Below are 27111 nucleotides of genomic sequence, written 5' to 3' on the forward strand. Positions count from 1 at the left end.
TTACAGTGTAGCGGAGGAAGTTTATTTGCGGATGTGGGGAGGACATGGCAAGGGCCCTCAGGCTGGCTAGCAAGGGAGCAATCAGTGGAGACCGAAAACAGATTCACCAAGCCAGGTCCCAGGGAGGGCTCAGGAGTGGCGGGGTGTGTGACGGGGGGAAGGGAGGGGCTGGCCTGAACCTAGAGGAGAGGAAGCATAGTGCCTGAGTCCCAGGGCGGAGTAGGCCAAGAATCCTCAAGTTAGAAGAAAACCCAAGGGAGCCCCAAAGGCACAGTGGCAGTGGTGACTGCTGAGGCCTCCTTCTCCAGCAAATTCCATCACTGCTTTGGGACTGGGCACCATTTTAGCTGTTCTTAGAGGCAGCTCACTCAGGCTCAGCATGCTGGACCACAGGCCTTTGTCCTTGACTGCCCTCTGCTCCCGGGCCTGGCCCTCTCTTCTTCACTCAGGCTCCCTCAGCACGGCCATCAGCTCCTTCTGTTCTCTGTGTAGAGCCTGACATCAATGAGAGAGAACAGGCAGATTGGGAGATGAGAAAATCCAAACCCTTTCCCTCCACCTACCCTTGACTCCAGGCCGGGGTTTCCCCAGGATGAATGGAAGGGGTCTGTAGCTCATGTCAAGGGCCCAGTAGGGCATGTTAGGAAATCCACCCCACTCAGCAGGCATTTATGGCAGGTTGGGTGCCATGGCACTGAGGCTGAGCTTCCCCAGGGCAGAGGGGATCTTCAACAAGGGCCCCTAAGGTGTGCCCCTAATCCTTTTAGGGCCGCTCCACCCACAGCATATGGAGGTTCCCAGGCTATGGGTCAAATTGGAGCTGCAGCTGCCGGCCTATGCCACAGCCACAACAATGCCAGATCCAAGCCCCATCTGCAACCTACACCACAGCTCACAGCAACACCAGATCCTTAACCCACTGAGCAAGGTCAGGGATCGGTCCTGCATCATGGATACTAGTTGTGTTCATTTCCGCTGAGCCACAATAGGAACTCTGAAACTTTCTTAAATTAATTGGATGTTCAGCTGGGCTACAGACATGGAAACTGTAGTGGAAAAGAGCTCTTTGAAGCTCTCATATGGGGCTCAGCACTGAACACTCAATCCAGCTGACCCACTTCAAATAATGGTTAGATCTGTAGCTGCAATGGGAGAGGTGTGGCTATAAGAGCAGGGGGCTTCCTTTCTCCTCTTAAAATAGAAGCACTGAATGTCAGAGCTGGCAAGGCCCTGGGGATCACTATGTGGCCAATTTGGAAGCCAGGGCCCAGACAGGGGAGTGACCCTTGGCCTCATGGTGACAGAGGGGCAATGGCAAAGCAGCATCTTGCCTGAGGACTCAGCAAGGTGGCCCCAAGAATAACTGAGACACAGCTCTGAGCTGTGGAACCTGTTCCAGGTTGACTGCCTACTGTGTAGAACCTGGGCCACTATACCACACTACAGACCCCCGGGGCCACTGTGTTACAGGAGGGGGCTGAGGGGGTGAGGACAAGAGGAAGCCAAGCGAGGCACTAGCCTTTCTCCTACTGCCATGTCTCCAAAGCTTTCGGCCTTACTGAGGCCAGGGCAGGGCCTTCAGGCTGTAGCTGACTGGTCTTGGAACGAGAAGACCAGGGACCCGAGAGCCATGGGTTTGGGGACATATTGGGTCTGCCCCAGGAAGGGAAAAATGGGCCACCATTCAAGCCCTACCAGAAACCCTCTTTTGGAACCACATTTTGAGCCAGTGAGAAAGTCCATCTCATCTCTCTGCAGCCTCTGTCATCCAGCTTGATCACCCCTCCGCTAATTCACTGACTTGGCCCCAGTGACTTTGGGCCACTTTCAGAAATTTTTCTTTTTTCTTTTTTTTTTTTTGCTATTTCTTGGGCCGCTCCCGCGGCATATGGAGGTTCCCAGGCTAGGGGTCGAATCGGAGCTGTAGTCTCCGGCCTACGCCAGAGCCACAGCAACGTGGGATCCGAGCCGTGTCTACAACCTACACCACAGCTCACGGCAACACCGGATAGTTAACCCACCGAGCAAGCGCAGGGACCGAACCCGCAACCTCATGGTTCCTAGTCGGATTCGTTAACCACTGCGCCACGATGGGAACTCCCACTTTCAGAAATTAAGTTCACCTTCAAAAGATACACATTTGTTACATGGCATATATGTTTCAGATATGAAGGCTCTAGAAGTCATTCTAATATAGATATTTTAAAAGTACTGGGCAGTGGTTGCATGGAGTAGAATCGCCATGGCTGAAGAGCGTTAACCTTGACCCTGGACAAGTTACTCACCCTCTACTCTGCTGCAGCAGGGAACACGTGCCTGAGGGCAGAGCCAGGACACTCACCTGCCAGGCCTGCTGCCGGGCCTGGCCTTGCAGCTGCAGCTCCTCCACCTGCCTGCGCCCAGCCAGGACAGCTTCTGCCAGCTGCCTGTTCTCGGCCTCCTGCTTCTGCACACGGCGCTGCAGGACGTCCCGCTGCTGCAGGAAGTAGGGCACCATGGTGCTGCGCAGATCTTTCTCAGGGATCCCACTAGGGCGCCTGCAGGGCCACAGAGGGCATGGGGTGGAGACAGAGAAGATGTGTGCAGGGGGTGAGGCTTCTTCCAAACCCAGTCGGTGGCATTCCCACCTTCAGGCTCAAGCTGGGCTGACTTTCAAGGCCTCTCTTGTGGTCCCTCTCACTCCCAAGACCCAACTGCAAAGCTCCTGCTCCTGATGGGAGCACTAACCCCCATCCACGGCTTCAGCTCCCAGGAATCCATCTCTCCCCTTCTCTCCAGCTGTCCCTTAGCCTTCCTGCTCTCATCCATATACACTCCCCAGCTCTCCCCTGCCAGGGCTAGAGGTGACTTGTCTGCCCCTGTCTCTGTCCCTGTGGTCATGTGCCTTGCTGGTGCATCTACTCCAGCGGACTGTGAGCTGGAGAGATGAAGGGAGGGTGTGGTCTGAGAGCAGGCCAGACCCCAAGAGGCCCCGGCTGGCTAATGTGGGAAGATAAGGAAAGACAGGTCTCAGGAGGTAAGATTATAGGGGGTTCTGAGTGCCCAGAGTGAGGAGATGGGTCAGTTCTGATGGGCAATGGGATAGAAGCCACTGTAGATTCTTTAAAAGTTCCTTCTCAGTTACAAAAGTTAATCTCTTCATTATTGAGGTCACACAGCATTAATAAATTGAAAAAGCATGAAAAAGTTTTACTCCTGACCTATTAGGATTCTACTCAGGCAGGGTAGGGAGGTGGAAAGAAGGAGCTCAGGCCACTTGCAGTCTCAGGGGCCTGAACTCTCCACTCCTGTCCCCAGGGCCCCCTGCTCCATCCTGCCCAGGACAACCAGGCAGCAGGGCTGCCCACTGAAATGACAGCTCCAGGAGAGCAGGTCTTTTGTGTCTTAGTCACTGCTGAACCTCTGGCATCTAAAACAGTATTGGGCGAGTAGTAAGTGCTCCTAAATATTTGTTGAATGAACAAATGAATAAAAACCAGATGCTCGGGGAGTTCCTGTCAGTGGAAACAATCTGACTGGTATCCATGAGGACGCAGGTTTGATCCCTGGCCTCGCTCAGTGGGTTAAGGATCCAGCCATGAGTCTGTGCAAGTCACAGACATAGCTTGGATCCCGTGTTGCTGTGGCTGTGGTGTAGGCCAGCCGCTCTGGCTCCAATTAGATCTCTAGCCTGGGAACCTCCACAGGACGTGGGTGTGCCCCTAAAAAGACAGGGGGAGGGGAAAAAAAAAAAAAAAAACAAGAAAGAAAAAAAAGCAAAAACCAGAAGCTTGGGCCAGACTACTTGACATAAGATTCCAAAGCTCACTATTCTGCTTTATTCCACTGCCCTGCCCTCTCTCCTGAAGGCCAGATGGGTCCTGGGATGAGGTCCCTTGGGAAGATTTCTCATCCCAGTCACCTCAGACCCCTGGACAACATGCACTAAACCCCTGCTCTCCTCCTCAAGACGGGCTATGTGCCTGTTCCTGGTCACTGTGGGGTGCTGGTTCTCTCCATCTGTCCCTGTCACAGGTCCTCTCAGGGTTTGAAAGTCCAAAGTCTCAAGGTCCATTAGAAAAGTGCCTGCAAGATGCTGAAATGCTGCTGCTTTCCCCTCAAGTCCTCCCGTTGCCCTTCTCACCAGGCCGTCTCCTTGCGGTCCTTGCCTTCTTCAACAATTCCATCCAAGGCATTTAGGACAGCTTCCAGGTTCCCCTCTGCTTTGATTTCAGAGATTTCCTCCTGAAAAGAAAAGAAGAAAGAGCTATAATGATACTAAATCATTCCATATGCTGAACTGCTAATAGCACTTAGTAAAATTTAAGTTCTGTGTCTTTATACAAACATTCTACCTTTTCTACGTGTGACTTCTATAATTAAGAAAATTAAATATAAAATAGAAAACATTTAAAAAGAACTTGCAGGAATTCCCGCTGTGGCTCAGGGATAACAAACTTGACTAGTATCCAACGATGATATGGGTTTGATCCCTGATCTCACTCAGGGTTGAAGATCCAGTGCTGCTGTGAGCTGTGGTGTAGGTCACAGACACAGCTCAGATCCCACATTGCTGTGGCTGTGGTGTAGGCCAGCAACTACAGCTGTGATTGGGAGCTGGTCTGGAAACTTCCATATACAGCAGGAGTGGCCCTAAAAAGACACAAAAATAAAATAATAAAATAAAAAGAGCTTTCAGCAAGACTTTCCTCTTGCCCATCACCTCTGAATGCTGCAGCCCCTGCTGTTATCCCCACACCCAAGCACGCTTTGCTGACAGCACACGTATATTGATGCTTAACAAGACCCATCCTGGAGTGTGAGAGCATGGAAGTGAACTCTCCAGAGAGATCACAGCTACTTAAAGACACAAATGGAATCCTGTCCTTTTCTGTATCCCCTCCAGTATACGGTTCCAGTGAATTCAACGGTTTGCTAAATGCCTCCTCTGTGCCAGACACTGCACCAGGTGCTGGCAATACAGAGGAGGAGACCCAGGCCTGTCCGCTAAGTTCACAGGGTCTGATGGGGCAGACAATTATAAGCATGACTACAATACGGGCCAGCAGCATTCAAGACACATCATTTGGAGGGAAGGGATGAATGCCACTGCAGCCTGCCGAGCACGAAGGACAGTTCTGGGGATAGAGGGTAGAGACGGGCCCAGGGCAGGGTCTACCTTCAGAGGGCTGCCACTTACCCGGATAGATGTCTGCAACTGAGTTATAAACTTGTCATAGATGCGCTGTGTCATCTCAGGCTGCAACTGGTAGAAGCACTTGTAACAGTCAGTGAATCTCTGGTAACTGGCGGGAAGGAGAGAAGGCGAGTGTGGGCAGGGTTCAGAGGTAAAGCCCTGCCTCTCTTCACAGGGCTCTAAGTCCCGTCTACTTCATGGCTCTGGTTAAAGGCAGTGGATATGCAGAATGTCTCATCTGCAGGAGCTCCCCAGTGGCAAAGCAGGTTAAGGATCGGGTGTTGTCACTCTAGTGGCTCAGGTTGCTGCTGTGGCACGGGTTAGATCCCTGGCCTGGGAATTTCCATATGCTTCAGGTGCAGCCAAAAAAAGGTCTCATCTGCAGCTCCAGTCACTGAGGGTGGCTCAGCCCCACCAGCCTCCCCACTTCCTCTCAGCAGAGCCCCAGTTGAGTTCAGTACCAAATCACCAGGAGGGCTTGTTAAAACTCAGATTGCTGGGCCCACCTCCTCTGTTCTGAACAAGCTCACAGGTGATGTGGATGCTGCTGGTCTGGGCATCCCACTGTGAGGACTTCTGGTCATTCCAGTGCCCCTGCAGGGCTGGATTAAGAAAAGGAATGTGGCCTCTGGGAGAGGTTTCCTTCCTCCTAAAAAGAGCAACACAGGAAGGAACTGATGCCCTTTCTGTGGAGCATGACTACATGCAGGTGATGCCTCCAACTCCCGGCAAACTTGGGGGCCCTGGCCCGAAGGCAGAGTTTCTACCCTAAAGAGGCAGAGCAGAGAGAATAAAAGAACCGGGGTCTCTGAGGACACCGTGAAGCTGCTGCAAACACCAACGTGGAGCCACTCCACCTTGGAGCTTCTTGTTAGTGAGCTCAGGGCAACGCCAGATCCTTAACCCACTGAGCAAGGCCAGGGATGGAACCCACAACCTCGTGGTTCCTAGTCAGGTTCGTTAACCACTAAGCCACGATGGGAACTCCTTTCATGCCATTTTAAATCAGTTCTCGGGAGTTCTCTTTATGGTCTAGTGGTTAGGATTTGGTGTTTTCACCACTGTGGCCCAAGTTCAATCCCTTGTCTGGGAACAGAGATCCCACATCAAGCTGCTGCACAAGGTGGCCAAAAAAAATAATAAAATATTTTAAAAATAAATAAATAAAATCGGGTTTCTTTCACTGGCAGCTGATATACCTCTTGTAGCTAGAATGGTCAAAGGGTATCAAGGATACTCCCAATGGCTTGTTCCTCTTGGACTAAGAAACTCAAATAAGTTAAATGAACTCTTTTGGCTGTTTCCTCTCCCTTCTCCTTATTTTCCTGCCTCCTCTCTCAGGCCCTTCCCCTCCACAAATATTCACTGAGTACCTGCTATGTGCTGGTCACCACCAGGTACTGGGTGCTCTGGGCAGAATGAGACTGGCAGCCCTCCTGGAGCTTCTAGTAGAGGAAGAGATGGCAGCAAAGACAGAAACTCACATGTGAATGCGGAGATGATTACTTGTGCAGAGTGCCTGGGAGGAAAAGCGCAGGGGTTATGGGGCTGAGAGAGTGTACCATGGGGACCATCTTTAAGTGTGGGGGGTAGTCCGTGAAGACCTCTCTGATGAAGCAGTGTTCAAGGGGCCTGCAGTAAGTGTTTGAGCTGAGGAGAAGTCCTCAGACACATGAAAGCCCACAGTGATGCTTCCCTGTCATCCCAGATACTCCTCAGGCGTGTGGGTCAGACTCGGGGGTGGGGAGGACCTGGATGAACAGGGTTAGGTACCTGGAACCCAGAGCACAGCCCCCACCACACCCAAGGAGTCACTTCGGGGCCTCCCTTTCTCAGCTCTCTGAGCCTCCTGATGCTATCCCTACCCCTAAAACAATGTCTCTCTCTCTTTTTTTTTGTCTTTTTGCCTTTTCCAGGGCTGCTCCAGCGGCATATGTAGGTTCCCAGCTTATGGCAACGCCAGATCCTTAACCCACTGAGCAAGGCCAGGGATCGAACCCACAACCTCATGGTTCCTAATCGGATTTGTTAACCACCACACCACGACGGGAACTCCTAAAACAATGTCTCTTGAAACAGGTGCAGAGTGAGAGCCCTATCACCTCTGCCTTAATCTCCCCACTGGCTTGCAAGAGATTACTGTTAAATTTTCGGGACATCTGTGAATCAGTTGTTAAACATAGACATTGTTGAAAGTGAAATTATATAAAGTCACAATAAGTTGAAAAACAAAGCTACTAACTACTCAAAACATATGACTTCCTAATCATTCTACACATGTTACTCTGCCCGTTACTTGTATCCATGGTCTCAATCTGTGGGAATAAAAGTGTGCTGGTGCCCCATCTCCTCTCAGTTGGAGGTGGTGATGCTGTGCTGGGCAGCCAAGGAGTATTTACCCCTCGGAAACTGGCAAACCTGCACGCCAGGGCTTTATTTCTGGAGCGCTGGCTGTACACACCTCCAACACTCCTCTGTGTAAGGCTAAGAGTCTCCCGTCTTTTCAAGCATACACATTTGACATCACTACACCTTGGGGGCTAAACCTCGGTACCAAAAACCCAAGATGACAGGCGTCCTTTCAACCCTCAACAGAGCCCCAGACATTTTGCTGTTTGCCGCTGGCCCCACGAGCCACGCAGTCTGTGGCTACATGGAGGGATGTGGAGGAACACATGACGCCTGAGCAAGCAGGACTGGAATTGAAACCGGGTAATTGTGGCTTGGAATGGGTTTGACTCAGACATAGGGGATCCCGATTCCTCCTCCCAGCTCACTCGCCAGGCAAAGAGCTGGGCGCATCTTTCTGCTGTTCAGGCAGCTGGCAGCAGACACGGCCCAGGGCTGGGTGGGGATAATCCTGCCCACTGGTGCTGCTCACCAACTCTTCTGGTGTCCCCTTCAGGGCATGAGAGATCAGTGAAAGGGAAGCCCAGAAACATGCACATTGATACAAACACCAGGAATGTATGAGGAATGTATGCTGCAAGAGCATGGAGAGAGAGTAGCCAGGCAGAAAGTAGGAAAGTGAGTTTCCTTCTTTTGGGGGGGTGGGGAGGTGCACCCGTGGCATGAGGAAGTTCCTGGGTCAGAGAACGAACCTACACCACAGCAGCGACCCCAGCCACAGCAGTGACAACTGGATCCTTAACCCACTGTGCCACAAGGGAAATCTATTTTTTGTTTTTTTTTCCTACTGGTTCCATTGAGATATAATTGACATATAGCACCCTATAAGTTTAAGGTATACAGCATAATGATTTGACTTACATATATTGGTAAATTATTTTAACAATAAGTTTAGTTAACATCCATCACCTCATACAGAAACAAAAAGAAACAAACAAACAAAGGAGGCTTCCCGCCTTTCACTCTAAGGAGTGTGTATATGCCAGGGCCACTCTCACTTTCTGAGAGAATCACATTCAGCCTATGGAAATGTATCTCTCTCAATAAACCCACTTTCATTCTAAATATATTTTTTAAAATTCTTTAAAAGAAAGAAAAAGGAGAAGTTCCCATCATGGTGCAGTGGAAATGAATCTGACTAGGAACCATGAAGTTGCAGGTTCAATCCCTGGCCTTGCTCAGTGGGTTAAGGATCCAGTGTTGCCGTGAGCTGTGGTGTAGGGTGCAGACTTGGCTTGGATCCCACATTGCTGTGGCTGTGGCATAGGCCGGCAGCTGCAGCTCCGATTAGACCCCTAGCCTGGGAACCTCCATATGCTGCGGGTACAGCCCTAAAAAGACAAAAAGACCAAAAAAAGAAAGAGGAGTTCCCGTCATGGTGCAATGGAAACGAATCCAACTAGGAACCATGAAGTTTTGGGTTCGATTCCTGGCCTTGCTCAGTGGTTTAAGGATCTGGTGTTGCCATGAGCTGTGTTGTAGTGTAGGTTGAAGACGCGGCTCGGATCTGGCATTGCCGTGGCTGTGGCATAGGCCAGCAGCTGTAGCTCTGACTGGACCCCTAGAATAAACCTCCACATGCTGCGGGTGTGGCCTTTAAAAAAGGGAAGAAGAAGAAAAAAAAAGGTTTTTCCTTGTTATGAAAACTCATAGGATCTTCTTTCTTTCGTTCTTTTTTTGCTTTTTTTTAATAGCCGCACCTGGGCATATGGAAGTTCCCAGGTTAGGGGTAAATAGGAGCTGCAGCTGCCTGCCTATGCCACAGCCATAGCAACATGGGATCTGAGCTGTGTCTGCAACCTACACTACAGCTCATGGCAGCACCAGATCCTTAACCCACTGAGCGGGGCCAGGGATCGAACCCGCAACTTCATGGATACTAGTCGGATTCGTTTCCGCTGAGCCACAACAGGAACCCCAGGATCTACTTTGTTAACAGCTTTCAAATACATCACACGGCAGTGTTAACTGTAGTCATCATGTTGGACGCTACATCCCTTGTTCTTATTCATCTTATAATTGGAAGTTTGTATCTTCTGACCACCTTCATGCAATTCCCTCTCCCCCCAACCCCAGTGTTTCCTTTCTTGAGAGCCAGTGCAGACTTGGGAATGATGTGAATGCCCTTGTGAATTTCCGGAAAAAACAAAAACAGAAACAAAAAAACACTCCCAGAGAAACAGGAAAAGTGATGCAGTTTAGAAAACATTCATGGCCACACCCACCAAATCTCACATTTTATCTTCTCATGTAAACGCTAGTATCTCTGTGGATAGGCACGCCATCTGCTACTTCACTGGGATCTCCAGGGTACCCAGGACAGTGTTAGATATACAGCAGCAGCACTCAAGACATGCTGCAGACCAGGCGACCAGGGATGAAGTGAGGCTTGGGCTGCCTGGCCCTAGGCCTGTCCCACTCCCAGCCACCTGGACCCGAGGGTACCAGGCCTGGGCTACTTGGACAGAGGAGTCCTCCCTGCAAAGAGTCTCCAACAGCCTCTCTGCCAAGCCCCCCTTTGCCCTCTGCTGTAATGATCTCTGCCCTTGGCCTTCCAAGGGTACACAAGGGGCCACCCAACTGTGCTGGGTAAGAGCACTGGCTCTAAAGAATGCTGTCCTTTTGCCTGGGTTCAAATCCTACCTCTACCACTCATCAGCTGAGTGATCTTGGACAACCTCCTCATCTATATAAGCCTGTTTCCACCTCTGTCAAATGGAGATAATAACTATAAGTCACAAAATTAGTTCCTGTTGTAGCACAATGGCAGCAGAATCTCTGGAGCACTGAGACATAGGTTTGATCCTCAGCCCAGCACAGCACAGGATCTGGCATTGCTGCAGTCACAGCAGAGATCCCAACAGTGGCTCAGATCTGATCCCTGGCAGGTTAGGAAAGGATACAAATGAACCTTTTAGGGCTGTACCTTCAGCATATGGAAATTTTCAGGCTAGGAGTCGAATCTGAGCTATAGCTACTGGCCTATGCCACAGCCACAGCAACGCTGGATCTAAGTTGCGTCTGTGACCTACACCACAGCTCACGGCAACACCGGTTCCTTAACCCACTGAGTGAGGCCAGGGATGGAACCTGCATCCTCATGGATCCTAGTCGGATACCTTAACCACTGAGCCACCAAGGGAACGCCAAGTGAACTTATGTGCAGAACAGAAACAGACTCACAGACTTTGAAAAACTTACGGTTACCAAAGGGGACATGTGGTGGGGTGGGATGGACTAGGGATTTGGGATTGTATATGCAGACTGAGGTATATGGAATGACTGGCCAATGGGGAACTGCTGTACAGCACAGAGAACTCTACCCAATATTCTGTGATAATCTATGTGGCAAAACAATCTGAAAGAGAATGAATGTGTGTACATGTATAACAGAATCACTTTGTGGTACAGCAGAAATTATCACAATCTCCTAAATCGACTGTACTTCAATAAAACATAAACAAAACAAAACAAACTATCTACAAGTCACAAAATTAATGTGAGGATTAAATGAGGTTTTGCATACAAAATACCTAGTACAGTGTGTGGCCCACAGCATAGCACGTGGAGATGCTCCATGTTAGCTACAGTTATTATTACTTTCTCTAAAGAAAAGTTCTCACCACCCCTGAGAAGCATAGAACAGTCAGTAACTTGGCTTCCTAGAGTTGAGACGGCTCCCCTGCAGAAGGTAAGTGCTTAATAAATACATCTTGGTTGCAACTGTATGTATGGAAAGAACCCATTGCCCTCTGCTGTAATGTGATTTAGCCCAAAGAAAAGCCTAAATTGTGGCCCTACAAAAAGGGTTACTTTTGTTATCAATGAAAGTAACTTTTAAAGAGGACATTTACTGAGTTGCAGACACAGCCAGGATCCTGCATTGCTGTGGCTGTGGTGTAGGCCAGCAGGTATAGCTCCGATTCAACCCCTAGCCTGGGAACCTCCATATGCCACGGGTATAGCCCTAAAAAGCAAAAATAAAATAAAGACTACATTTACTGAGTTTCAAAACAGAAATGACTACATTAACTGATTTTAATCTATTTTTTCTCTGAAACCCTTATTGTGTAATATCTGAGTCACTATCACTGTTTTTAAACTCATTGCAAAAGCATTTCAATTACTGTGCAAAAAAACTCATACAAATAATCCAAAAACATATAAGGAACCATAAAAGACCCAGAACTGCCAAAGAAATCCTGAGAGAAAAAAACAAAGCAGGAGTCACAATTCTCCCAGACTTCAGACAATATCACGAAGCTATAGTAATCAAGACAGCGTGGTAGTGGTAAAAAAACAGACACACCAATCAATGGAACAGAACAGAGATCCCAGAAATAAACCCAGACACCTATGATCAATTAATTTTTGACAAAGGAGGCAAGAATATAAAATGGGAAAAAGACAGTCTTTTCAGCAAGGGGTGCTGGGAAAACTGGACAGCTGCATGTAAATCAATGAAACTAGGACACACCCTCACACCATGCACAAAAATAAACTCAAAATGGCTTAACGACTTAAACATAAGATAAGACATCATAAAACTCCTAGAGGAGAACATAGGAAAAATATTCTGACATAAATATTTTATTAGGTCAGTCTCCCAAGGCAATAGAAATAAAAAAAAAAAGGGACCTAATCAAACTTACAAGCTATTGCACAGCAAAGGAAACCATAAACAAAATGAAGACAATCTATGAAGTGGGAGAAAATATATATATTTTTTTAATTTTACCACTGGGAGAAAATATTTTGCAAATGATGCACCTGACAAGGGCTTAATCTCCAAAATATACAAACAACTCATGCAATTCAACAACAACAACAAAACAAACGATCCAATAGAAAAATGGGCAGAAGACCTAAATAGACATTTCTCCAAAGTCATATGATGGCCAGTAGGCACATGAAAGGATGCCCAACATGGCTAATTCCTAAAGAAATGCAACTCAGAACTACAATGAGACCATCTCACACACTTCACATCTCTCTCTCTCTCTTTTTTTTTTTTTTTTTGCTTTTTAGGGCTGCACCAGTGGGATGTGGAAGTTCCCAGGCTAGGTGTCGAATCAGAGCTGCAGCTGCTGTCCTACACCACAGCCACAGCAATGTGGGATCCAAACTGCTTCTGTGACCTACACCACAGCTCACAGCAACGCCAGATCCTTAACCCACTGAATGGGGCCAAGGATTGAACCCGCATTCTCATGGATACTAGTCAGATTTGCTTCTGCTATGCCACAATGGGAACTCCTCACATCTCTTCTTAATGGCCATCATTAATAAGTCTATAAATAACAAATGCTGGAGAGGATGTGGAGAAAAGAGACCCCTCCTACACTGTTGGGAGGGATGTAAATTGGTACAAATACTATGGAAACCAGTATGGAGCTTCCTCAGAAAATTACAGAAATACAACATGACCCAGCAATCCCACTCTTGAGCATATACCTGGACAAAACAATAATTCAAAAAGATACATGCTTCCCTATGTTCACTGCAGCACTATTCACAATAGCCAGGACATGGAAACAACCTAAATGTCCATTGACAGATGAGTGGATTAAGAAGACATGGCACATATACACAACGGAATACTACTCAGCCATAAAAAGAATGAAATAACGCCATTCGCAGCAACATAGATGCAACTAGAGATTAACATATTATGTGAAGTCAGAGAAGGACAAATACCATATGATATCACTTATATGTGGAATCTAAAATATGGCACAAATGAACTATCTGCAAAACAGAAACAGACTCACAGACATAGAGAACAGACTTGTGGTTGCCAAGGGAGGTGGTTAGGGAGTGGGATGGACTGAGAGTTTGGGATTAGTAGATGCAAACTATTACATTTAGAATGGATAAGCAATTAGGTCCTACTGTATAGCACAGGGAACTAAATCCAATCTCTTGGGAGAGACCATGATGGAAGATAATATAATCATATATATATGTATATATGTGTGTGTGTGTGTGTGTGTATATATATGACTATCACTTTATAGTGGTGTAGTGAAGATAATTATATATGTGTATATGTATGTATATATATGACCATCACTTTATAGGGGTATAGTGAAGATAATACAATTATATATGTGTGTATATATATGTATGCACATATATATATGACTATCACTTTATAGTGGTATAATGAAGATAATATAATTATGTATATTTGACTATCAGTTTATAGTAATACAGTGAATATAATTATGTATATGACTGTCACTTTGCTGTATAGCAGAAATTGGTACAACACTGTAAATCAACTATAGTTTAATAAAAAAACACACACTACTGTAAATTGACTTATCATTTAAAATATTTAAGCCCAGAATCAAGCTCTGGTGTTTTGTCAATCTTTCAGTTTTATACACAGATAAATTCTATAGGAATGGAAAGACAGAGGTACAGAAAAGTAAACATGTGTCCTAGTGCTAAGGAAGCCCTGGCCTTCCTCCATGGTAACTGGTTTGCTACTCAACTGAACTCCTGTTTCACAGGCTGTCCACCAGAGGGCGGGTGGCAACTGGCATTTCAGCCCAGTATAGGAATGGAGGGCAAAGAAGACAGAGACCAAGAAAAATAGAAACTGGAGAGAGAAGATGGGGATCACTGTGACAAATTTATGCCTCCACCCCCCCACCATCTGCCCTATTTCATTAAGAAATGTTTCTCTTAAAAAAAAAAAAAAGGGAGTTCCCGTCGTGGCGCAGTGGTTAACGAATCCGACTAGGAACCATGAGGTTGCGGGTTCGGTCCCTGCCCTTGCTCAGTGGGTTAACGATCCGGCGTTGCCGTGAGCTGTGGTGTAGGTTGCAGACGCGGCTCGGATCCCACATTGCTGTGGCTCTGGCGTAGGCCGGTGGCTACAGCTCTGATTCGACCCCTAGCCAGGGAACCTCCATATGCCGGGGGAGCGGCCCAAGAAATAGCAACAACAGTAACAACAACAACAAAAAAGACAAAAGACAAAAAAAAAAGAAAAGAAAAGAAACAAATCTCTCTAGCATCCATGCGGATGCAGGTTCAATCCCCGACCTCGATCAGTGGGTTAAAGAACCGGAGTTGCCATGAGCTGCGGTGTAGGAAACCGACAAGGCTCTGATCTGACAATTCTGGGGCTGTGGTGTACGCCAGTAGCTACAGCTCCGATTAGACCCCTGGGCTGGGAACCTCCATATGCCGTGGGAGCGGCCCTAAAAAGACAACCCCCCCCCAAAAAAAAACCCAAAAAAATGGCCAAAAGATCTAAATAGACATTTCTACAAAGACGACATACAGATGGCCCATGAAAAGATGGCCCATGGCACACGAAAAGATGCTCAACATAGCTAATTATTAGAGAAATGCAAATCAAAACTACAATGAGGTATCACCTCACACTGGTCTGAATGGCCATCATTTAAAAGCCTACAAATAAAAAATGCTCAAGAGGGTATGGAGAAAAGACAACCCTCCTACACTGTTGGTGGGAATGGAAACTGGTGCAGTCTTCTCTATGGAGAACAGTATGGAGGTTCCTTAAGAAACTAAAGACAGGAGTTCCTGCTGTGGTGCAATGAGTTAATGATCCAGTGATGTCTCTGTGGAGGCTCAGGTTCCAGCCCAAGCCCAGCGCAGTGAGTTAAGGATTCAGTGTTGCCACAGCTACAGCTCAGATTTGATCCCTGGCTCAGGAATTTTCATATGCCGTGGGTGTGGCCGAAAAAGAAAAAAAAGAAAAGAAAAACTAAGTACAGAGTTTCCATACCATCCAACAATCCCATTTCTAGGCATATATATGAAGAGAAGTGTAATTCAAAAGATACATGCAGTTACTCAGCCATTAAAAAGAAAGAAATAACGTCATTTGCAGCAACATGGATGGACCTAGAAATTATCATGCTAAGTGAAGTCAGTCAGACAATGAGACACCAACATCAAATGCTATCACTTACATGTGGAATCTTAAAAAAAGGACACAATGAACTTCTTTGCAGAACAGATACCGACTCAGAGACTTTGAAAAACTTATGGTTTCCAAATGAGACAGGTTGAGGGGCAGGGGGATGCACTGAGGGTTTGGGATGGAAATGCTATAAAATTTGGTTGTGATGATTGTTGTACAACTATAAATGTAATAAAATTCATTGAGTAACTAAAAAAAGATACATGCAGGATGCTATAAAACTGAGTTGTGATGATCACTATACAACTATAAATGTATTACAATTCATTGAGTAATAAAAAAAAAGAAAAACAAACAAACAGATACATGCTGGAGTTCCCATTGTGGCTCAGTGGAAACAAACCCGACTAGTATCCATGAGGATGTGGGTTCAATCCCTGGCTCCACTCAGTAGGTTGAGGATCTGGTGTTGCCACAAGCTGTGGTGTAGGTTGTAGATGTGGCTCAGATCCTGAGTTGCTGTGGCTGTTGTACAGGCTGGCAGCTGTGGCTCCGATTTGACCCTTAGCCTGGGAACTTCCACAGGCCACAGGTGCAGCTATAAAAAGAAAAAAGTTATCTTTTAAAAATTTAAAAATTAAAGTTATTTTTTAAAAATTAATCTTGGAGTTCCCGTCATGGCGCAGTGGTTAACGAATCCGACTAGGAACCATGAGGTTGCGGGTTCGGTCCCTGCCCTTGCTCAGTGGGTTAACGATCCGGCGTTGCCGTGAGCTGTGGTGTAGGTTGCAGACGCGGCTCGGATCCCACATTGCTGTGGCTCTGGTGTAGGCCGGTGGCTACAGCTCCGATTCGACCCCTAGCCTGGGAACCTCCATATGCCGGGGGAGCGGCCCAAGAAATAGCAACAACAACAACAACAACAACAGCAAAAGACCAAAAAAAAAAAAATTAATCTTAATTATGTCTTTAGGTTATTAGGTCTCTGGGGCTTATTTTAACCTTTTATTGCTTGGATTCTTTTGGAAACCACTAGGAAGTTCATAGTGAGAATCTAAAATTAGAATAATTTTTCTATTAAAAAAAAGAAAAGCTTCTGATTTGATAAATATTAGCATGAAGATAAAAAAATACCATCAGGTAACTGTATTCATTTATTCACTTGACAAACACTGAGCACTGACCATGTGCCAGGTCGAACTCAGTGGCACAAACTCAAAGATAAGAGTACAATCCCACCCTCAAAGGGCATACAGTTTAGAAGGAAAGAGACCGAAATGAGGATGGGACAGCATGGGGGGCTTAGAAGGGAGCTCCAGGAAGACTCCCTAGAGGAAACACCACCTGAGACCCAAGACTGTCACACAGTCAGTCAGAGGACAGAAGGCCCCAGCAGTGTAGCTAAGAGTAAAGTGCACATATATCCCTGTACACTGTACACGTGAAGACATAATAACAGGAAATGTGTCCTGGGCACTGACTAGAACCAGGCACTCTACTAAGCACTCCGTGTGGAATAACTCATTTAGTCCTCACAATACCTCTTTGGAATAGGGTCTATGAGCACCATGCCCATTTTTCAGATGCAGACACTGAGGCAGAGAGAAGCTTGCCCAAGGTCACACAGCTGGGGCATGGTGGAGCCATATGAACTGGATCACGTGCCCCTATCATCCAAGACACACAGTCCAAAGGCTGGTGGGCCAGGCAGAGAAGGGCCAGGCACACAGAGTCTGCACTGTATCCTGCTGGGAAGAGCTAGAAAAGGGTGTTAAGCAGGGGTGGGATATGATCCATTTGTATTTTTTTGTCTTTTGTCTTTCTAGGGCTGCACCTGCGGCATATGGAGGTTCCTAGGCTAGGGGTCTAATTGGAGCTGTTGCTACCGGCCTAGGCCACAGCCACAACAATGCCAGATCTGAGCCAAGTCTGCGACCTACACCGAGGCTCACAGCAATGCCGGATCCTTAGCCTACTGAGCAAGGCAAGGGATCGAACCCGCAACCTCATGGTTCCTAGTCTGATTTTTTCCGCTGTGCCACGATGGGAACTTCCGATTTGTACTTTAGAAGTTCCCTCAGGCTGCTGTGTGAGGGTGGATTCGGGAGGCATGGCTGAGATGATGGCTGATTTGAGCAAGGCAGACTCTGTGGGGACAGAGCAAGGTGGATGGCCTGGAAACATGCAAAGAAGAGAGAATCAGCATGATGGGGCTGAAGCCGCACACCACAGTCTGATGAGTCATACCCACACTTTAGAAACTAACCACTGCCACTAGCACGCATCATCTGCTCATACAAAGAGGGTGAGATATTTCTGAAGCTTTTTTTTTTTTTTTTTTTTTAGGGCCACACTCATAGCATACAGAGATTTCCAGGCTAGGGGTCGAATCGGAGCTAAGCTGCTGGCCTACACCACAGCCACAACAACTCAGGATCTGAGCCACGTCTGCACGACTCACAGCAACGCCGGATCCTTAACCCACTGAACGAGGCCAGAGATCGATCCTACAACCTCAGGGATGCTAGTCAGATTCGTTTCCGCTGAGCCATAACAAGAACTCCTAAAGCACTTATTTAATCAGAATACTTTATGTATAAAACCACTCTTTTTCCTGTGAAGAACTGTCTCCAATGAATACCAACAATCTCAGCCACTAGTTTAACTCTTACCAGTTCGCATACAAATGCAACTAGCTCTCCTTCCTTGGTCATTGTCAGATCGTAGGCTTTAAGTCAGTTTATATAAATCACACTCTGTAGCACCTCTCAGGCTCGAAAAGTGGACCAGGCCAGGCATTGGACCAGTCTGGCATCGAAGAACTTAAGGGTCAACCACCTCTTGCTTCCACAACCCCCACCTCAACCCTGGGACTGACACCATGTGGCACAGCTGCCAGGTGCCAGGGTGCCTGTGGCAGAGTAAACTTTCCTCCAAACAGTGCTAACTTCAACCAGGGCCCCACCAACACCACCTCTAACTGCCTCTCTTGGTAGGTCTCAGTTTGTAGCAAAACATAGCAAGCCTCATCTGCTTGCTTTAGCTAAATAGGAGAATAGCTGTTTCTTAGAAAGTCCAGGAGGCTGTGAGGACAGAAAAGAATCCTTCATATTCAGAGGTCAAGGGAGAGATCGCAAATGGTAGGCTCCAAGAGGACCACATGTCAACATTCTGAAGCCTGAGAGAGGGCAGATTCAGAGGTCTTTGCCTTAGCCAATCTAATGAAAGGAAGACCCCCTAACTAAAGGCAAGGGCATGGGTTCATGGTATCTGATAGCCTGGTGAGGCCAATAATCTTCCATTCACTCTGGAGTGCATCAAATTTGCCCCCCTAATCAAACAAATATGTACATGAAAAAAATTGGAATTCCCACTGTGGCACAGTGAAAATGAATCTGACTAGTATCCATGAGGATGCGGGTTTGATCCCTGGCCTCGCTCAGTGGGTTGGGGATCCTGTGATGCCATGAGCAGTGGTGTAGTTCGCAGACACAGCTCGGATCCCACATTGCTGTGGCTGTGGCATAGGCTGGCTGTAGCTCCGATTTGACCCCTAGCCGGGGAACTTCCATATGGTTTGGGTGAGGCCCTAAAAAGCAGAAAAAAAGAAAAGAAAATATGCTGAGTTGTAGGGAAATTCAACCTGAAGTTTAAAATATTCCTTTGGGGAGTTCCCGTCATGGCATATCGGAAACGAGTCTGACTGGGAACCATGAGGTTTCGGGTTTGATCCCTGGCCCCGCTCAGTGGGTTAAGGATCTAGCATTGCCATGAGCTATGGTGTAAGCCAGCAGCTACACCTCTGATTAAGCCCCTAGCCTAGGAACCTCCATATGCCGCCAATGTGGCCCTATAAAGACAAAAAGACAAAAAAATAAATAAAATACTCCTTTAGATAACTGACATGTGAATAAACCAGCTTTCATTATGTAGAGATTCCTGTCTCCAGTATAAGTACTTGGTCTTTGGGATTGAGAATTTTTAACTTAATGAGTTGGGAGAGGGTCAAGTATTTGCACACATCTTAAAAGTCTGTATTCATAAATGACACTTACTGAGCTCTTTCTATGTGGAAACCAGCTATAAGTTCCTATTTAACCAAATGAGGGAAAGGATGTTCTAAACAAGAAGCAGTAAATAGAGCAGGTGCCAAGAGTAGGGGGACAGTGGCAGCACTCAGTGCAGAAGACTTTATGTGCATGTGTGTGTTTGCATACAAGTATGCATATGCTACATGCACACTCTTGGCCCTGACCATGGCTGGAGAGACAGGAGAGGCCAAGGAGTTGAATGGGCTTATACACTAAGCTAAGGAGCTGACATTTGATTCTGGAAGCAACCCTGAACCAATAAGACCACTTTTAAAGCAGGAGAAGGACATATTCAAATCTGAGCTGTAGACTGGAGGGAGGGGGCAAGAATGAGGCTGGTACAAAAATCCAGTGAGAGATGGTGAGGGCCTGAACTAAAGCATGTGCACAAGGATGGAGAGGAGACTGGGGAGAGAGGCTGGAAGCAACTGGGCTTAGTAGATGACTGAAAGGTGAAGACCCCTAAATCTCTGGCCTAGAGAATGGGTAGATGGTGGCATCTTCAACCAAGTTAGAAACCACACAGTGAGGAGAAATCCTGTTTTGCTGAACTTGATGGTTCTGTGGGACACCAAGTGGGAATTCTAATAGTAAATTGTAAAAGACAGGTCTGAAGCTCAAGAGAAAGATACAGCTTGGGTATCCTCATTTATTCCAAAAGCATTTATTGAGTGTCTACTCTGTGCCAGGCACCATAATAAGCAATGAATAGAGTGGTGGAGTTCCCGTCGTGGCACAGTGGAAAAGAATCCGACTAGGAACCATGAGGTTTTGGGTTTGATCCCTGGCCTCGCTCAGTGGGTTAAGGATCCGGTGTTGCCGTGAGCTGTGGTGTGGGTCAGATGAGGCTGTGGTGTAGGCCCGCAGCTACAGTGGGTTGGGGATCCTGTGATGCCATGAGCAGTGGTGTAGTTCGCAGACACAGCTCGGATCCCACATTGCTGTGGCTGTGGCATAGGCTGGCTGTAGCTCCGATTTGACCCCTAGCCGGGGAACTTCCATATGGTTTGGGTGAGGCCCTAAAAAGCAGAAAAAAAGAAAAGAAAATATGCTGAGTTGTAGGGAAATTCAACCTGAAGTTTAAAATATTCCTTTGGGGAGTTCCCGTCATGGCATATCGGAAACGAGTCTGACTGGGAACCATGAGGTTTCGGGTTTGATCCCTGGCCTTGCATCTGCTACTGAACCTATTCAAAGAGATGTCTTAATTTCCAATCCTAGACCCAGTTCTCTCCCCCAACTCTTAGCAGGGAGTGTTTTTCTCCATCTCAATAGACTGGTAAAACCTCTCACTTAATAACCATCAAGAGTTAGCATCCTCCAGAAGTTCCCCTTTCCCTCATCTTCCCCTCCAATCCATTCTATCTCTAATCAGCTCATGTCCACCCACATCTCTTATTTACACTATGTCTCTTACCTGGACCACTTCAGCCCCTACCATGCAGTTAGCATCCCAAACACAGGACTTTGACCTGACAAGCTTTTCAAGGGCAGATAAAATGATTCATACTTAAAAATAACAGAATGTCTTCAAAAATAAAAGCTCAAAATTGAACTAATAATTATTATCTTAGGGATTTCTCACCATGGCTCAGTGGTAATAAACCCAACTAATTCACAATTGCCAAGACATGGAAACAACCCAAATGTCCATCGACAGATGATTGGATTAGGAAGATTAGGAAGATGTGGTATACACAGTGGAATACTACTCAGCCATAAAAAAGAACGAAATAATGCCATTTGCAGCAACATGCATGGAACTAGAGACTCTCATACTGAGTGAAGTAAGTCAGAAAGAGAAAGACAAATACCATATGATATCTCTTATATCTGGAATCTAATATAAAGCACAAATGAACCTTTCCACAGAAAGGAAAATCATGGACTTGGGGAATAGACTTATGGTTGCCAAGGTGGAGGGGGAGGGAGTGGGGTGGTTGGGGAGCTTGGGGTTAATGGATGCAAACTATTGCCTTTGGAATGGATTAGCAATGAGATCCTGCTGTGTAGCACTTGGAACTATGTCTAGTCACTTATGATGGAACATAATGTGTGAAAATAGAATGTGCACATGTATGTGTAACTGGGTCACCATGCTACACAGTAGGAAAAAAAATTGTACTGGGGAAATAACTATTAAAAAATAATAACAAAAAAAGAAAAATAAAATAATAAACCCAACTAGTATCCACGAGGATGTGGGTTTGATCCCTGGCCTTGCTCAGTGGGTTGGGGATCCTGTGCTGCCTTGAGCTGTGATGTAAGTCACTGATGAGGCTTGGATCTGGCATTGCTGTGGCTGCAGCATAAGCCAGGAGCTGGAGCTCTGATTCAACCCCTAGCTTGGGAAACTCTATATGCTGCAGGTGCAGTTGTAAAAAGGGGGGAAAAAAAGAAAACCAGAAGAAATGAGTAGGCAGTTCGCAGAAGAGGAAGGCAAACAACTAATGAGGTATATAAGGAATTGCACATCCTAACTCTTATAGGAGTTAGGTGTGTGCAAATTAAAATAATACTGAAATATCCCTTCACACCTTTAGAATGGCAAATAATAGAATGGTGGATACCCAGTGGTGGTGAGGATATAGGAGATAGAAACAGCCTTTCTGGAAAACAATCCGACAGAATATAGGTAGATGTAAACCCCTGAACCCAATGATCCCGCTCCATTATATACCTCAGGAAATTCTAGCACTAGTCTGTGCATGAGGGGATGTACTCTGGCATAATCTGTGGAGGAGGGAGTTGGAAGTAACTAGGTATCCACGATAGGGAATGGATAAGTGCTGGATGCACACCATGAAATGATGAGAAGCTCTGAACCATATGCACTTACATGTACTTACGCAGTACATGGTTAGATCTTTCAAAAAAATATGTTGAGGGAAAAGACATGCGGCATAATTATCACTGAGATAAACTTAAAACATACATAGACAAAACAAAAACAAGGATGCAAACATATTCAACTGTCACTTCCTTGGACTCACACTAACCCAGACCCCTTCCCCATTGTTCTCTATTCCTTTACACTGATTTATCTTTTTCTTTCTTCCTTTTTTTTTTTTTTTTGGTCTTTTTAGGGCTGCACCTGCACCAAATGGAAGTTCCCAGGCTAGGGGTCTAATTGGAGCTGTAGCTGCCGGCCTACACCACAACCACAGCAGTGCCAGGTCTGAGCCACATCTGTGACCTACACCACAGCTCATGGCAATGACAGATCCTTAACCCACTGAGTGAGGCCAGGTATTGAACCCGAGTCCTTATGGATACTAGTCAGGTTCATTACTATTGAGGTATTATGGGCTCTCCTGATTTATTTTTTTTATGGCACAAGAAAATCTACTCCATGAGAGCAAGGACTTTCCTATCTTCGTCACTGCTCTATCTCCAACTCCTGGAACAGAGCCTGGGACATTGTAGATGGCCAATAAATACTGCATATGAATGCATGAATAATTGGAGGACATACAGCCAACAGGAAGCAGGGCCAATAGGCAAGGGAGAGGAGGGAAATAATGAATAAGGAAAAGCCAATCAATCAATCAAAAGAGAGATCTTTTTTTTTGGCTACACTCTCAGCATGCAAAGTCCCCTGGGCCAGGGATCAATCCCAAGCCACAGCAGTGACAATGCCAGATCTTAAACCCATTGAGCCACCAGTGAACTCTCAGGAGAGATCTTGCCTGGACATAAAATGATGTGTCATGAACTGTCCACAAAATAATTACAAATTATTTTATCAAATGTACTACTATGGAAACTAGGCTCTGAATGATAAGGCTGTTGTTACCTGCTGGTCCAGCCTCATTTGATTTTACCTACTCTGTTCACTATGCTGGAGACAAAAAGCCTTCTGCCACTTCCCAGAATACCTTGACCATTCCAGAGCCTCTCCATAAGCTGCTGACCCTTCCTAAGTTTTTTCTCTAATTCTTCAAAAAGCTGGCTCCTTCTCATTATTTAAGTTTCAGATTAATGTCACCTCCTCAGAGTAGAATCCCTAACCATCCTAATTTTTCTTTTCTCCCATGTTGCTCTCCATCACATCACCTACTCATTTACTTTACCAAGCTCTGTAATTATTTTGTTTACTCCATGTTTCTACCCACTGAATGCAAGTCCAAGACAGGGGTCTTGTCTGCTCTATCATATCCCTAGCACCTTGACTCAGTGCCTGGCTCAGAGTAGGCACTCAAATATTTGCTGAGGAGTTCCCATTGTGGCGCAGTAGTTAACGAATCCGACTAGGAACCATGAGGTTGCGGGTTCGGTCCCTGCCCTTGCTCAGTGGGTTAACGATCTGGCGTTGCCGCGAGCTGTGGTGTAGGTTGCAGACGCGGCTCGGATCCCGCGTTGCTGTGGCTGTGGCGAAGGCCGGTGGCTACAGCTCTGATTAGACCCCTAGCCTGGGAACCTCCATATGCCGCAGGTGCGGCCCAAGAAATAGCAACAACAACAACAACAACAACAACAAAAAAGACAAAAAAAAAAATATTTGCTGAGTGAATCAACGAGTGAAGAGATGGAAAATAAGATTCATGTAGGAAAGGTAAAGTGCTAAAATAAGGAGGGAAGGAGACTGGGAGAAGACAAGAGTCTTGATAAAGTCAAAGAGGTAGTGGAGATATAGAGAGTGGATGGAGAACAGGCTGATCAAACTCCTTAAAGTTCTGATAACAGTATTTCAGCCTTAATGTTCTAGGGTAGTGGGGCAAAACTCTTCCTTTTTTTTTTTCTTCTTGGCTGCCCTGTGTCAAATGGAAGTTCTCAGGCCAGGGATTGAACTTGTGCCACAGCAGTGACAATGCCGGATCCTTAATCACTAGGCTACCAGGAAACTCCCCAAACTCCTCTTTTAAAGTATCCAACACCTGTTGTGACAGGCAGTGACTTGGGACCCTCTCCTGCAGTGCTTGCAGCTGGACAAATATCTCCTCAAACAGCAGACTACAAAGAAACTATAAGGGACTAGAAATAACTGCATGCATGTTATTATGGACAAAATACACAAAGACCAAAAAGCCAGATGCCACCGTTGAGGTGTGGGGACGCAAAAGCAGAGTACTGTGCATGATCCCTGCACACAGACCACCAAGAGGGTGGGAAGACCACCTAAGCCATTCCATCCGCTGGACCCATAGACGCTCTCCTATCCCCACCACGTTTAAGGGAACAGATAGCTGCCCCTTCAGCACCCTCCTCGCCTTTAGTGAGAAAGCAAGGGCATCTGTTACTTGTTTTCACTCCCTCATGTGAGCCCCAATAAAGCATTGCTTGAATTTTTCACCTGGCCTCTTAATTTCTATTGATTAAAGTGCCAAGAACCCAGGTCAATAATACTGTTAGATTATTGTTCATTTCAGAGTACCCAGCACGGCTCAGCAGGTTAAGAACTTGACATAGTGTCCCTAAGGATGCAGGTTCTATCCCTGGCCATGTTTAGTGGGTTAAAAATCCTGCATTGCCCCAAGCTTCCATGTAGGTCGCAGCTGTGTCTCAGATCTGGAGATGCTGAGGCTCTGGCATAAGCCGGCAGCTGCAGAATCAATTCAATCCCAGCCCAGGAACTTCCATATGCCACAGGTGCGGCTGTAAAAAGAGAAAAAAAAAAAAAAGGAATCCGACTGAAGGGGCTTGGAGCACTGCGGAGGTGCGGGTTCAATCCCAGGTGCAGTGGGTTAAAGGATCCACTGTTGTCCATATTCAATCCATATGTTGTTGCTCATATTCAATCCCTGGCCCAGGAACTTCCATTTAACTCGGGGGTGGCCATAAAATTAAAAAAAAAAAAAAGTTCATTTAAAGTAAAAATCAAGTTTCATTGTCATTTGTCTCAAGGTATTTTTTTTGTCTTTTTGTCCTTCTAGGGCCACATCCACAGCATACGGAGGTTCCCAGGCTAGGGGTTCAATTGGAGCTGTAGCCACTGGCCTACACCATAGCCACAGCCACAACATAGGATCCGAGCCGTGTCTGTGACCTACACCACAGCTCATGGCAACGCCAGATCCTTAACCCCCTGAGTGAGGCCAGGGATTGAACCCACATCCTCATGGATCCTAGTTGGGTTCATTAACCACTGGGCCACTATGGGAACTCCTTAAGGTATTGTTTTTAATTTCCTTTTTTATTTCATCATTGACCCATTGGTTTTTAGTAGCATGTTTTAGTCTCCATGTAATTTTTTTTTTTGGCCCAATTGTTTTCCTGTGGTTGACTTTCAGTTTCATGCCACTGTAGTCAAAAAGATGCTTCAAATAAATTCTATCCTCTTAAAAAAAAAAAGTAAAAATCAAGGAGTTCCTGGTCATAGCTTAGTGGCTAGCAAATCCTACTAGGAACCATGAGGTTGCGGGTTCAATTCCTGGCCTTGCTCAGGGGGTTAAGGATCCAGCGTTGCCGTGAGCTGTGGTATAGGTCGCAGACGCGGCTCGGATCTGGCGTAGCTGTGGCTCTGGCGTAGGCTGGCGGCCACAGCTTGGATTGGACCCCTAGCCTGGGAACCTCCATATGCCACGCGTGCGGCCCTAGAAAAGGCAAAAAGACAAAAAAAAAGTAAAATGTAAGACATCAAGCGTTTTTTTCTACAGTCCTCACAACCACCCAGTGAAGGTGTTATTACTATTTACATAATAACAGCTAAAACGCTAACCCTTTGCACATGGCCGGCACTGTTCTAAAAGAGACATGTATCCACTCAAGCTTCAAAAAGACCCTGTGAGAAAGGTACTACTGTTACCATTTTATTGATGAGCAACACAGGCACAGAGCAGTTAAGTCTCGCTCACCTTATGCTGGGCCATGACGTGAACCCGGCTTTTAAAGCCTGTACCTTTTCCTCTCAACCACGTGGACAGAACTACTGGAGGAAGGAGTAGCTACTTGTCCCAGGCCTGCCCTCACATAACCTGTATTGGTAAACATCACGTGACTTTCCGAAGACACAGGAATTGCGTGTCGGCCAGTCAATAACCTCGAGATACAGGATTGCGCGACAGCCAGTCAATAACCCGCGAACTCCGAGACCAAAGTGACTGAGCTGTTTCCCGTCTGGCCGTCCTGGCCTCGCGGGATTTAGACTCTGGCGGGATAAACCCTCTCTCGGCTTCGACCTGCTGCGAGTTTTGTCCACAGCCTCATTTCTTCCACCTTACCTCCCAGCAGCGACCAGCTTCTGGAGAAAGGTGTCCACCATGGTGTCAAAAAGCTTCACCCTTGAAATGGTAGTACCAGGGCGCGGAAGTTCCTGAGACAACCCTTCAGGCCCTTTTTCCTTACTGCTGCTGGCTACGTTGACGCTGCTCACTTCGGCCATGTTGAAATAGAACCGCCAAACCTTAACCGGCCCGCCCGCCCCGCCCACAAGCTCCCGATTGGCCGCTCCTGGCACTGGCGCCTTCGATTGGAAGCAGCGGGATGTCTATCACCGAGCCGCCGGCGGGGTGGGGAAACCGTCGGAGGCGGGAGAATTAAACGCGAAAACAACTGGACACTGAAGTACGAATTTCTCGGCAAGCAGGAAA

General features: G+C 46.6%; 1 protein-coding gene across 1 annotated transcript; it reads right to left on the reverse strand.

The window, feature by feature from the left end:
- PMF1 (polyamine modulated factor 1) lies at positions 1-26937 on the reverse strand. Its single transcript, XM_047784323.1, has 5 exons — positions 26743-26937; positions 5180-5285; positions 4124-4224; positions 2342-2537; positions 1-495 (listed from the first exon to the last, which is right to left on the reverse strand). The coding sequence occupies exons 1-5, from the start codon at positions 26901-26903 to the stop codon at positions 442-444; spliced, it is 618 nt and encodes a 205-aa protein (XP_047640279.1). The 5' UTR covers positions 26904-26937; the 3' UTR covers positions 1-441.
- Positions 26938-27111: the final 174 nt, after the last annotated feature.

This window comes from Phacochoerus africanus, chromosome 6, assembly GCF_016906955.1.
Source record: "Phacochoerus africanus isolate WHEZ1 chromosome 6, ROS_Pafr_v1, whole genome shotgun sequence".
Lineage (NCBI taxonomy): Eukaryota > Metazoa > Chordata > Mammalia > Artiodactyla > Suidae > Phacochoerus > Phacochoerus africanus.